This window comes from Eretmochelys imbricata, chromosome 4, assembly GCF_965152235.1.
Source record: "Eretmochelys imbricata isolate rEreImb1 chromosome 4, rEreImb1.hap1, whole genome shotgun sequence".
Lineage (NCBI taxonomy): Eukaryota > Metazoa > Chordata > Testudines > Cheloniidae > Eretmochelys > Eretmochelys imbricata.
Window position 1 is genome coordinate 19,969,911 of NC_135575.1, and position 12,893 is coordinate 19,982,803.

The 12,893-nt window shown below is 43.1% G+C and overlaps 1 protein-coding gene across 1 annotated transcript in view; it reads right to left on the reverse strand.

Moving 5' to 3' along the window:
• Nucleotides 1-12,893, reverse strand: part of RASGEF1B (RasGEF domain family member 1B) — a 337,356-nt gene that overhangs the window by 266,685 nt on the left and 57,778 nt on the right. Inside the window, exon 2 of the mRNA XM_077814361.1 lies at nt 173-220. Coding sequence (XP_077670487.1) covers nt 173-220 — 48 coding nt within the window. The remainder of the gene's footprint in view (nt 1-172; nt 221-12,893) is intronic.

Below are 12,893 nucleotides of genomic sequence, written 5' to 3' on the forward strand. Positions count from 1 at the left end.
TCCCCATAAAATCTACTTGGCTGAAAGAATTCTCCATTGTTTCCCCACGGATCTTTGTGCGGCATGGAACTGTAGCCATGAAAACCAGAAATTCTTTTCTCATGAAATCTATGCAGCCATTATAAACTAAGGAAGAAGACAGACATAGTACTGAGCAAAAGAATGAACATACCTTCTGCTTGGTGCTTTGCTTCAGGCCAATTCGGGACTGACTTCTGGACTACAAAACAAAAAGAAAGAGAGAGGGGCATCAAGACTAATGTAAAGGAGAGGGGAAAAGGAGGCCGACACATACCCGGTTCAGACATCATGGGCCCGATGATGAGAAGTGTTCAGAACCCAGCAGCTCTCATTGTTCTTAATAAAAGCGGCTAGATGCTAGCGCTTTGGAAAATCTGGCCAAAGACCTCATTCAGCCATCATTCACCTGATGGCCAAATCCAGAAATGCCTCACTGTGGGTGTATAAAACCCAAAGGCAGCTGGAAAGTGGTGTATGACTATGCACAACCAGCATAGTCCCCATCCAGAGGAATTCTCTATCCGCTGCTTCCATATCTCCATGGCAGGTGCCTGACACCGGAGGAAGACATGGGCAACCTGGGAAGAGGAAGGAGTGTAGCCAGTGGGTTCATGCACAACACAACTACTGGGGTAGGAGTGAGTCACTTCCTAAGTTCCTCTGTCTCCTCCCTTCAATGCCCCGTCATAGTGGCCATGTCCCTGCTGCCCGGACAGCCCGCCCAGCTGTAGTTGTGGATTCTATCCCATCCCATCTCTGACCCTCACCACCACTGCACAGATAAAAGCCCTTTCACATAATCTTTGTTCCACTCCCCAGGATTTCTCTCAGAGACATCAAGTAATGTTTTCCCTGCATAAGGGCTGCAGGATCAGCCCTTCTCGTGGATTAAAGTCTCTTGCCTAAATCTTCACTCCTACTGCCTGTACCACATTTAAACACAGAGGAAGCGTGGAGAGACCAGGGTCATCATCAATCCTCATGCTGTTGCAATGGGGTCAGATACTCAATATTTGCCCATCGTGACAGGCCCCACTTTGAAGCCCCAAATGATTTTTCAGGTGACTGACACTGTTCTCAGATTTTCCTTTTAAGGAAACAAGTAGTAACAGAAAATCAGGATCTGGCAAGGCAGTGGAAACAATATCTGTACCCCCTTTCACTGGTGCAAGGAAAAGCAACGTCAGGAGAGCGGAATCTCTGACGCATTGCATGCAACATCACTGCACATTCTCAAAAAAAACACACAAACCCACTCGAAAGATCAGGGTCTGGTTTTCAGCCTCTGAGCCTTGCAGAGCTATTTGCTACTCAGTGTGTGCCATCTTGTTCTCTCTATCTTTGTGGAATAATTTATGTGTATAAATACACCAGCCCCACATTCCCCAACACTCAGCTGGGCTTTTATACTTTAAAAAAAAAAGAAAAAGAAAAAGATCCCACATTAATTGGAATAAATTTTAGAGTTGGTTGTAAAGTATTTATAGCCCTGGCAAATGCTGCTGTAACAAATGGTGCGCCAGTAAAGAAATAAGGAGTCTGTCTCCATGTTCTTCTTTTTTATTAAGATTAAGGTGTCTGAGCCTCATTCTCATTGTGCCTTCCTGCAGGAAGGAAGTACCTGGCATGACTGGCATGCTGAATATTAGTTCCTGTTCTAGGTGTATTGTTTACACTTCTTGCTACTCCTGGAGGACCTCCTGCAAAAACAAAGTCTCTTCAGACTTGATTGAACCAACCGGTAATAAAAGAAAAGCTTTAATAAAAAAAATACAGCCACAGAAGGGCTCAGAGCATTGATGCTCTAATCCAGTGGCTCTCAACTAGGGGTACGTGTATCCCTAGGGGTACGCAAAGTTTTTCCAGGGGGTACATCAACTCATCTAGATATTTGCCTAGTTTTACAACAGACTACATACAAAACACTAGCGAAGTCAGTACAAACTAAAATTGCATACAGACAATGACTTGTTTATACTGCTCTATATACTAAACACTGACATGTAAGTGCAATATTTATATTCCAACTGATTTATAATTATATGGTAAAATGAGAACGTCAGCAATTTTTCAGTAATAGTTCACTGTGACACTTCTGTATTTTTGTGTCTGATTTTGTAAGCAAGTCATTTTTAAGTGAGGTGAAACTTGGGGGTACGCAAGACAAATCTGACTCCTAAAAGGAGTATAGTCGTCTGGAAAGGTTGAGAACCACTGCTCTAATCTATAGTAACAATTTTAGACTATTACTGTCATAGGATCAAGCTCTGCCCAAGTACAAGCCTACAACGTCCACCGACTTCAATGGAGGTTACGTGCGTACCTCCCAAGACTGAATTTCACCTTTGTTGAGATTTTCTGCATTTGGAAAAAGATGCGACACTGTCCCCGCAGAATTAGGCAAAAACTTTAAAAGTATGTGTGCGTGGTTGAGAGATGGCGTTTTCATAATTACTTTTTTTTTCCAAAACCAGTTGTCATTCTTTCCTTCAATACTATATAAATGTACATATAAGAACACCCCTTCCTTTCTCATTTTGGATTATGTAATGAGCTCACTGGTCATTTGTGCAAGAACTTGTAACAATTCCACAGCTGCTAAGTATTTTTGGCCATCACCTATCTTCCAGATACACAAGTCTTTGCATTTGACAGTGACAGCATCCAGGACCTGGCACTCCAAAAAACCCAGACCTCTACCACCTGTGTTACTTATATAGGCCCCAATCCTGCAAAAACTTCTGCATGTGCTTAACTCCGCACACTGCAAGTAGCTCTATTTCAGTCCTCATTTAACCAGAAACAATGTAGTAATTAGAGAGGAAGGAAGCAGCAGCAACTGCCCTAACTAGATCTGGATGACATATTAAACACACACTTTTTTCCCCAGTGAAATGCCCCTGGTTTTTGAGTTAGTAAAAATTCCATAAAACCAGAGCAGTTTTGTAAACTGAAGGAAAATGAAAATTGATTTAATTTATGTACTAAATAGTCTTTATAAATTGCTACAGTGTGTACCTGTATAGTGTTGTCTATTTTCTGCCAAGCAGTAGCAGATGTCAGGCCACACAGATTGACTTTTCATGGAAGGAGAAATAAATGGCTTGGAGTCTGGATATATTCTTAATGCATCTTTGTTTGATTACACTATATACACCAGTCTTGGAACAGACATGGTCACAACAGCACATAGGCAATCCTTTTTTCCAGGAATATCATCAAACCAATGACCAGCTCCCAGGAATTAACTCTGCCCCAAGAATTGACTCTGGTTAAGGCAGACAGCAAAAATCCTGCATCATAAAACTAACACCACAGCATTTCTTCCAACAATGAACTGAGCTTGTCAATTAAGAAATATAACTCATAAGACTATATAACGGCTCCAGTGATTCCTGCCATAATAGTATTAAGGCCAGTCAGTGGAGGATCCCTTTGGCTCCATGCACTTAATTCACTGCACACAGGAGCAAATTTTCCATCAAGTGATTTAGTAGGCCTGGGAGCTGTGGTCTGGTGGATTAGACATAGGATAATAAGTCAGGAGACCTGGATTTTAATCATGGTTAAAACGCTTGACTTGTGACAGAACCCTAGTGATATAACCTCTTAGCCTCCACTTCCTCACAGTGAAATAAGACTGATCATATTTACTTACTTCACAACTAAATAATGCTTGTAAAGTGCTATACACCATAGGCTTGCTAATAATTCCAACAAGGGACATAGGTGGGAATAGAACTCAGAATCTCCTGATTCCTCGCCTTATATTATATCCTAGACCAAGCAGCTTTCAGCCATCTCATGCTCTAAGAGCTTTTCCAAAATTCTCAAGTGCAAAAATGGCCTTACAGGTTTCCACATGCTTCACTGCAAATACATTTTTCAATCCCCTGAAATTGTACATGAAAATTGAAATTTTTGGAGATGAGGGCAAATAATTCTCGCATACATTTTTGTAAAAAGATTCACAAATTTTAAGCAGCTGTAATGTATGGTACTGCTGCCACATTATTTCCTGAAGACTGGAAGTAACGTGTGCCATCACTGATTTACTCTTTGTGAAAGGGCTGCCCTTGAAGACATTTTGACAGCGTTCCACAGAGTTACCGTTTATGGCTGTCCAACCCTCAAAATTTAAGTAGAAAATTAACTGAAAGGAATGTTCAGTAAGCACAGTTATCATGAGTAAATAATATACTGATAATAGTCAAGCTGTAGGTGTGTCGCTTATCATGCTGTATCCATTATACCAAATCTGATAATTCTGATTAAAAAAATCTGAATGTTCACCAACCAGAAATGTAGAGTTGCATGTGTCTAATTTTTAATAAAGATAACCTTAGTAACCTGTATTGGTTCACAGAGTAGCTCATCCTGAGAGATAGGACACCAAGGGCTGGAGGCATTTGAATAGTTTAGTTTCACTGGCATATAAATTACAAGTGAGTTGAACTGCCTGTATCGCTGCTAAACATCCCTCTCTGTAACATGCCACGTGCTGAAGCATGCAACCTCTTGTATCTATGAATAACTTTGGAGCAAAGGGTTGGGAGGCGCTGTTCGTGCAGCATTATTTAATGATGAATTCAGTGCATGTAAAAGTCTAAGGTAGGAGACTAATGTAGTCTGGATTCACACACATTTATGGATAATTAACGTCCTGGAGACTAATGCTTAGTATTCTCCAAAATCACAAAGTCTGCATGGAATATTACCTAGGAAGCCTCAAACACAGTTGCACAGGAAAGCGAACATTTGGAATTTGATGGAGAAGCCAGAAAGCGAGATAGAAGGGAACTGCAAGAGCAAAAAGCTAAGAGGGCTACGGGAAGTTGAATCAAATCAGATTCCATGTATTCCTGTACAGAAATATTGGGAAGGAGGGAGCCACAGACCCCCAGCAGGTTTCAGAGCGCATCACCTGAAAAACCCTGGGCTTCCTTACCCAGCTGTGCTGCAGTCAGAGTCATGGTACGGACAAGAAGCCAAGACTGAAAAGCAGCAGCATCTAAATCAGACCCTCCAGACTGTGCACCTGCATCAGAAATGGTGGACACATGCACCCTCTCCTCTGTAAGACAGGCAGAGGTCGTTGTCACCCATCACCCATCACTTCAGTCTTGATGGTCAGCCTGCTAGCCTTTGTCCACCCCCCTAATCTCTACCATACATGGCATAAAGAATTCAGCAACATCAGCTGGGCCAGTAGGAAGAGATTGGGGTCTACTGAATATTGGAAAAACCACGTTGCTCTGGCAACATAAAAGGGCCTTTAAGTAGGTGGAAATGACCCTCTGAAAACCCCTGCCCAGCACACACCCTCAGCTGCTGTGGAGCTGGTGTGAGGACCCTGCACCATCCCTGCTTGCAATCTCCAGAACACGAGCTAAATTGGGAGCTTGACCAGAGTACCTTGCACTACAAGAGTCTCTGGTCAAGGGCCTACAGAGCACCATGGGAACAAAGTGTAAATTACAGTGTGTTCTAATTTACGCCAGGGGCTGGGCAGGCCTCTTCCTGGCACCAAAAAGCCACCTTTGCCTCCACCCCATCCCTGCCTCCAGCACCTATAGAATGATTCCCAGCATCTGAAGAAATCCTTTCCACAAAGTGAACAGTTTTTCCAAATGCGGCAGCAAAGTTGCCCTGTGCACTTACTACATGGCCTACGCAAACCCACGTGTTTCCAACAAGAAGCATGAGCGCCACTAGGGAAGCCTAGCGAGCAATCAAAATTTCTTTCCTAAGCAATGAAGAGCTTCCAAAGCCCAGAGAGAGTTTAATTAAAGTTCAAAACAATTAAGGCTGCATGAAAGAACCCAGAAGCTAGTGAAGGATAACTCAACAAGAACAGTGAGGACCAAAACCATGCCTCCTCATTGTGCTGTGGGCTCTCTCTAATGGAACATTTTAATTCCCTACCCACCCCCAGCTATTTAGGGTCAACTTTTGCACCAGATACGTGCATGAAATTCCTACCAACTTGAATAGAAATTACGCGTGCATCTCAGAAGGCAGAATTTGGGCTCAAAGCAAAGCAAAAGGCATGCTCTTGGAGATGTGTCTTCTGCAGCTGGATCCACAGAAGCCCATACACTATTGTCCTTCTCTAGTTAGCAGGTATTTTATTATGTACTTGCTAGTAAACCTAAAAGCAAATAGTGATGGAGAACAGGGGGAGTATCCAATAGTATTGCCCATAGTGTGTTGTACAGCGGGGAAAAGAGAAAAACATTCTGGAATTAATCTTCCTTGCTACAGTCTCAGTTGTTCACCCAGCGCAAGGCATAGATCAAGGAATGTCCCACCAGCATCAGACATATAGAAAAGAGTAGGCTAGCAGAGTGAACACAGGCTAGGAGCTAGGAGCTTCCAACTTCAAATCCCAGCTCTGCTGTTAGCTTGTTAGTTGGGGATTGGTCCTGCTCTGAGCAGGGGGTTGGACTAGATGACCTCCTGAGGTCCCTCCAACCCTGATATTCTATGATTCTAGGATTCCTCTGTGCCATTCCACAAGCTGTTTAACCCCTTGGCCTCAACTGTTCATCAGTAAATTGTGAAAAACAATACTTCTGCCTTCGCCAACCTCACGGGAGCATGGCAGCATCATTTAGTCATTAAAATGTCTGTGATATACTTGGAAGATAAAACTACTACATAAATGCTAGACATAAAGTGGAAGACTATAGTAAATTCAAGTGTGCTCTGGACTTGCAGGACTTCTGCATTTGTGAGATATGTGCCCATCAAGGAGGAAACTGTAAGCTCTTTGGGGCAGAAACCATCTTTTTGTTCTGTGTTTGTACAGTGCCTTGCACATAAGAACAGCCATACTGGGTCAGACCAGAGGTCCATCTAGCCCAGTATCCTGTCTTCCAACACTGGCCAGGTGCTTCAGAGGAAATGAACAGAACAGGTAATCATCAAGTGACCCATCCCGTTTTGCCCATTCCCAGCTTCTGGCAAATAGAAGTTAGGGACAACTTCAGAGCATGGCTTTGCATTCCTGCCCATCCTGGCAAATAGCTATTGATGGACCTATCCTCCATGAACGTACCTAGTTCTTTTTTGAACCCTCTTCCATTAACTTATCTAGTTCTAGTTCTTATCTAGCACAATTTGGTCCTGACCCAGGATGGGGGCTCTGAGGCACTGACACAATATACAAAAAAAAAAAAAAACCACCACACAAGGAAGTGCTCCAGACGTATTCCCATTGTAGCAGGAATCCTCACTGCTGTTCTTTCTGCATTTTTGTGACCTCACCCTTCCCCCCGCAGGACGGCTTGCACAGTGGGGATGCAGGCTAATGAGCATGACTGCATTTTTTGACGCTCTTTGAGGAAGTATTGCCTTTTCCTGAGCTATAACCATAAATAGCAATCCTGCTCCCTCTGCCCCCTTTCCCGTATTGTCGAACGTTTAATGTATTTTAAATTATTGAAATGTCAGCTGCAGAGTGTTCCTTCCTCAGCCTCAAGACAGCAGAGACGTCTCATTGAACAGGAAACGTTCAACACTTCAGATGGCTGCAATTCATTCAGATGAATCCCAATCCAATCAAATGCAGAGTATTTTTGCTTGATAAGAATAATTAAGTGGTGAGAATACAGTGATCTATTTGACTTCTGGCAGAATAAAAATCAGGAAGAATTTGTAATGAAAATATAATCCCCCCCCCCATCACTGAATTTCAAGTCACAATTTTTGTGGTATAAGGCCCAGGTTTAATCCATTGGTCATTGGAGTCTGTGCATACCATCCACAGGAACGAATGGGTTTTAAATTGATTGCAAGGAAGGTCCAAAATTGTTCCCTGAATGTGAGACAGACACGTTATTGCTGTACGACAAAGCATTTTTAAAATGACACAAGGACTGCAGAGTTCAAACAAACAATCTCCTTATTTGTGTTACACAGTTGCACCCAGAGCAGCATTTCTCCAATGTAGCCACCGCGGCTGCATGTGGCCACTTTTCTTGTGGGCATGACAGCCTCCTGGGCACCGGGAGGTCGGCGGCAAAGCAGTGGAGCCTCCCCCAGGGCCTCCAGCAGGGGTTGAGCTCTGCCCCCCTCTGGAGCTACAAATGCCAGAGGAACTGGCAGCCAGTGAGTTCCCCACCTTCCTGGGGGCAGTGAGGTTCAGGCTTCAGTCTGGGTAGCTGGGGGGCAGGATCCAGTCATGGGTCTTTGGGTTCTGGCTCTGGACCTTAGCCACTCTGCAGAAGGTGCCGGCCCTTGGCTCATGCCCCCCCCCCCCCATCACCCCTGGCCCCAGCTGTTTCCCCAGCCACCCATCCATCCCTTCTGGCCCCTGCTGCCTCCCTACCGACCTCCCCATCCAGGGCTTAGTTTGTCCCCTGGTTTGCCAGGGCTGAGTAAGTTTGCTGTGAAAATTGATGTTTGTTAATATCACTTTTCACAGCAGACTTACTAGCTAGCTGGGAGGCTGTGAAAAGCAATATTAATAAACATACAAATATTACTTTTCGCAGCAGCAAACTTACTAGCTATCAAATCTTTTTTTAAAAAGCAACCAACAAGCAAAAGAAACAACAAAAAGAGACAAGAATGTGCAAAGCACCTTATTTGTGTTTCTATTCTGTTTAGGTCCAATAAAGAATAGAGACAACTGTACATGACTGAGTCCGCAAAAAAACCACCCTACATGAATAAATTACAATGATTTGGACATGTATATGTGCATATTTATTTGTTTTTCCTAAAGTTAATTAAAGTGTTCTAGGAAAAATTGTCAGAGCGGCCACCAGCAAGAGTTGGTGGCCATACTCTGAGGCCACCAAAAATTTTGTTGTGAGAACCCCTGACTAGAGACCCCAAATGAGACCAGGACTCATTTTACTAGGGACTACATATGCATAATGCGAGACAACATCTGCCCTGAGATCTTATAATCTGAATAGTTAAGATAGCCAAAGGGTAAGATTTGTAGATTCATTCATTCCAAGGCCAGAAGGGATCACTGTAATCATCTATTTGGCCCTCCAGTACATCACAAGCCAAAGAACTTCCTCAACATAATTCCTGTTTGAAATAGAGCATATCTTTGAGAAAAAGCATCCAATCTTGATTTTAAAAATTGCCAGTGAGGAAGAATCCACCATTACCCTTGGTAAATTGTTCCAATGGTTAATTACCTTCACTGTTAAAAATGTATATCTTATTTCCAATCTGAATAGATCTAGCTTCAACTTTCAGACACTAAATCATATTACACCTTTGTCTGCTAGACCGAAGAGCCCATTATCCAATATTTATTCCCCATAGAGGTACTTACAGACTGTGATCAAGTCACCCATTAACTTTCTCTTTGTTAAACTACATAGATAGACTCAAAGAATTCAGTCATTTTAAGTCATGCTTTCCAATCCTTTAATCATGCTTGTGGCTCCTCTGTGAATCCTCTCCAATTTATCAACATCCTTCTTGAATCATGAGCACCAAAACTGAACACAATATTCCAACAGTGGTCACCCCTCTGCCAAACACAGAGATATACCAACTCTCTACTCCTATTCAAGATTCCTGTTTGTGCATCCAAGTTAGCCCTTTTGGCCACAGTCTCACTCTTGGAGCCCGTGTTCAACTAACCAACCCTCACGACTGCCAAGTCTTTTTCAGAGTTACTGCTACCCGAGATAGAGTAACTATGGGCTACATTTTTTGTTCCTAGTTGGATCCATTTACACTTATCCATATTAGAATACATTGCTTGTTTGTGCCTCATTTACCAATCGATCCACATTGCTTTGTATCAATGACCTGGCCTCTCCATTATTTAGCACTCCCCCAATTTGTGTGTCATATGCAGACTTTATCAGTAATGATCTTATGTTTTCTTCCAGGTCATTGATAAAGAGGTTAAAAATAATCTAGGGCAAGAACCAATCTCCATGGAACCCCACAAAAAAAACACCGGCTCAGTGACTATTCCCCATTTACAATTACATTTTGAGACCTGCTATCCAGTTTTTAATCCCTTTCAAGTGTGCTTGTTGATTTTGTATTGTTCTCGGTTTTTTAATCAAAATATTGGGTCATACCAAGTCAAATGCCTTAGAGAAGTCTGAGTATATTACTTCAGCATTATTAACTTTATCAACCAAATTTCTAGCCTCCTCAGAAACAGTATCAAGTTAGTTTGAGACACACACACACAAACACACTTTACTGGAGGGTTTCACAGTTATCTACTGACAGCAAGACGATTGGTGAGACTGAGGAATTTTGAGCTTCATTCCAGGACCTCGAGGGGAGTGTGTTCTAGTGGGAACAGACTTCTGTCATTTCCCCCCATGCTTAACCCCTTCTGCCCTATCCACTCCAACTTGCTCATGTCCCACTCCTGTCACTTCCCCACCACTGGCTCCTTGGCCCAGTCCTATTCTTCTCACCTACCAGTCTCAGTCTCCATCTGTCAGGCTTCTCATCCCAGTCCCTGTTTCTTTGCCCCACCAGACTTCATCTCCCTCCCTGGGCTCTCTCTCTAAGTCCCAATCCCCACCCATCCCAGTCTCTCCCCATCCCTACATCCAGTCCCAATCCCAGTCCCCCCATTTCTGTCCCAACTCACTAGCCCCAGTCTCCTCGCCCAGCCAATGCCAGCTCCCCACATCCAATCTGTCTCTCCCCTCCCCGTGTCCCACTGGCTCCCAGTTCCAATCTCCCTCCCAGGGCTGCTCACTCAGTCTCAGACTCTGTCCCATCACCTCCCCAGCTCCTTGCCCTACTCTCTTTGTCCAGCCAGTCCTAGTATTCCCCCTGAACCCCAATTCCTTGTCAGAGGTCTTTCCCCTGCCCCATTCCTCCCACATGAACTCCTAGTCCCAGTCTCCTTGTTCAGCCAATCTCAGTCCTTCCTCTCCCCCGGCTCCTCCACTGATCTCAGCATCCACCATCCTGCAGCCCAACTATGCCCCCGCATTTCCCTCTCTGGCTCCTGGTCTCCTTGCCCATCAGGCCCAGGCTCTCCACCTCAGTTCACAGTTCAGATGATTTAACTTAAGGAATAAGCAGAAGTTAGATTTGGGGTCTAAATGTAGAGGAGTATGGGAAATTCAAGTTGCTAGTGTGAGAAAAATCCAAGATAAGGTGGAGACAGAGTGTTATGGTTGACTCTCACTTTCTCATGACACGAGCCAGGGTTATGTTGCCATTAGGTTTTGGTTATAAGCAGTTTGAACAAGGATTTTAAGGAGTGTTTTTGAGAATTGTGAATGTTGTATTAAAATGCTGTCCATATTGATAGTATGGGAAGGACATTGGTGCAGATATTAATTGAAATAATACATAATGTAAAGAGCCAAATAAAGCCATGGAAATATTATTATGGTAAATGACAGTTTAATGTTAATTAGTATATTTAGGGCCCTACGAAATTCATGGTCCATTTTGGTCAATTTCAGAGTCATAGGATTTTTTAAATCGTAAATTACATGATTTCAGCTACTGAAATCTGAAATTTCATGGTGTTGCAATTGTAGTGGTCCTGACCCATAAAGGAGTTGTGGGTGGGCGGGGGGGGGAGGTCCTCAAGGTTATTGTAGGGGAGGTTGCGGTGCTGCTACCCCTACTTCTGTGCTGCTGCTGGCAGCACACTGCCTTCTGAGCTGGGCAGCTGGAGAGCAGCGGCTGCTGCCAGGAGCCCCGCTCTGAAAACAGAGACACTGCCAGCAGCCACGCAGAGGTAAGGATGGCATGGTACCATGGTAACAACTGCTGCTCTTTAGCCGCCCAGATCTGAAGGCAGCGCAAAAGTAAGGGTGGAAATACTGCGACACCCCTAAAATAATCTTGTGACCCCCCCTGCAACTCCCTTTTGGGTCAGAGCCCCCAATTTGAGAAATGCTGGTCTCCCTCTGGTGAAATCTGTATGAATAGGGGTAAAAGCACACAAAAGACCAGATTTCACAGGGGGAGATCAGATTTCATGGTCCGTGATGCGTTTTTCATGGTGTGAATTTGGTAGGGCCCTAAGTATATTATAACAGAGTATTAAAAAGGAATAATTTTGCTAACTTGGAGGAGCACTGCAATTAATATCGAAAGAGTACCATTAGGATCCACAATTATAAGGCTCTGTTGTCAGCAGACTGATCACCCATCAAAATACTATTTCATCTTTAAGTGAAAGTATAATTGTAGTATTGTGTAAGTGGCAATTGCATGCCTCTTTGCTTAACTAATTATCTTTTCTTTTAATGAAGTTTGGTTGTATCATTCAAAAGTGTTGCCTAGTGGTCCTCTACTAAAGTTTTCTGTAACCAGCCTAGAGGCTTGAACTTGAAATCTAAGTTGAGTTTTATTGCACCTTTAACAACTTAACATTAATTGGTTACAAAAGATTACACTTCCCCCATACCATACTTGGTCAGAATGGAATCTTCTGAGATTTTAAGGCTATAGTCAAAGTCTCTAATGAGCAAGGACAAACTGCAGTTTATCAAAGGCTTATAATTTTCACAGGGAAAGCAAAAGGCATATCCCTGGAACAAAGGCCATCTCCCTGCCAAATTTTAAGTCCCCACTCCAGAGCATGAGGGCACTAGAGCTGTTCAAATAAAAAAAGTTTGCCATAATTTTTTAACATAGGCCAAACAATGTATTTTTCTCTAGCCCTGTTCTTGAGAACGGACAAACAATTTTGGCTGAAATTTTGCAAAAAACTTCAGCTCAACACAGACACCCAGTAGTCAGCCCAAATGATTAAAACTTTGTAAAGTTATACGCAATGGAAAACAGAGTTTTATAATGAGGAGTGTCTGGCAACAATATTTATAAGGGGTGCTACCAACCTAGTCTATAATCTTTCTAATACATATCTAAATACACACACACACACTGAAGTC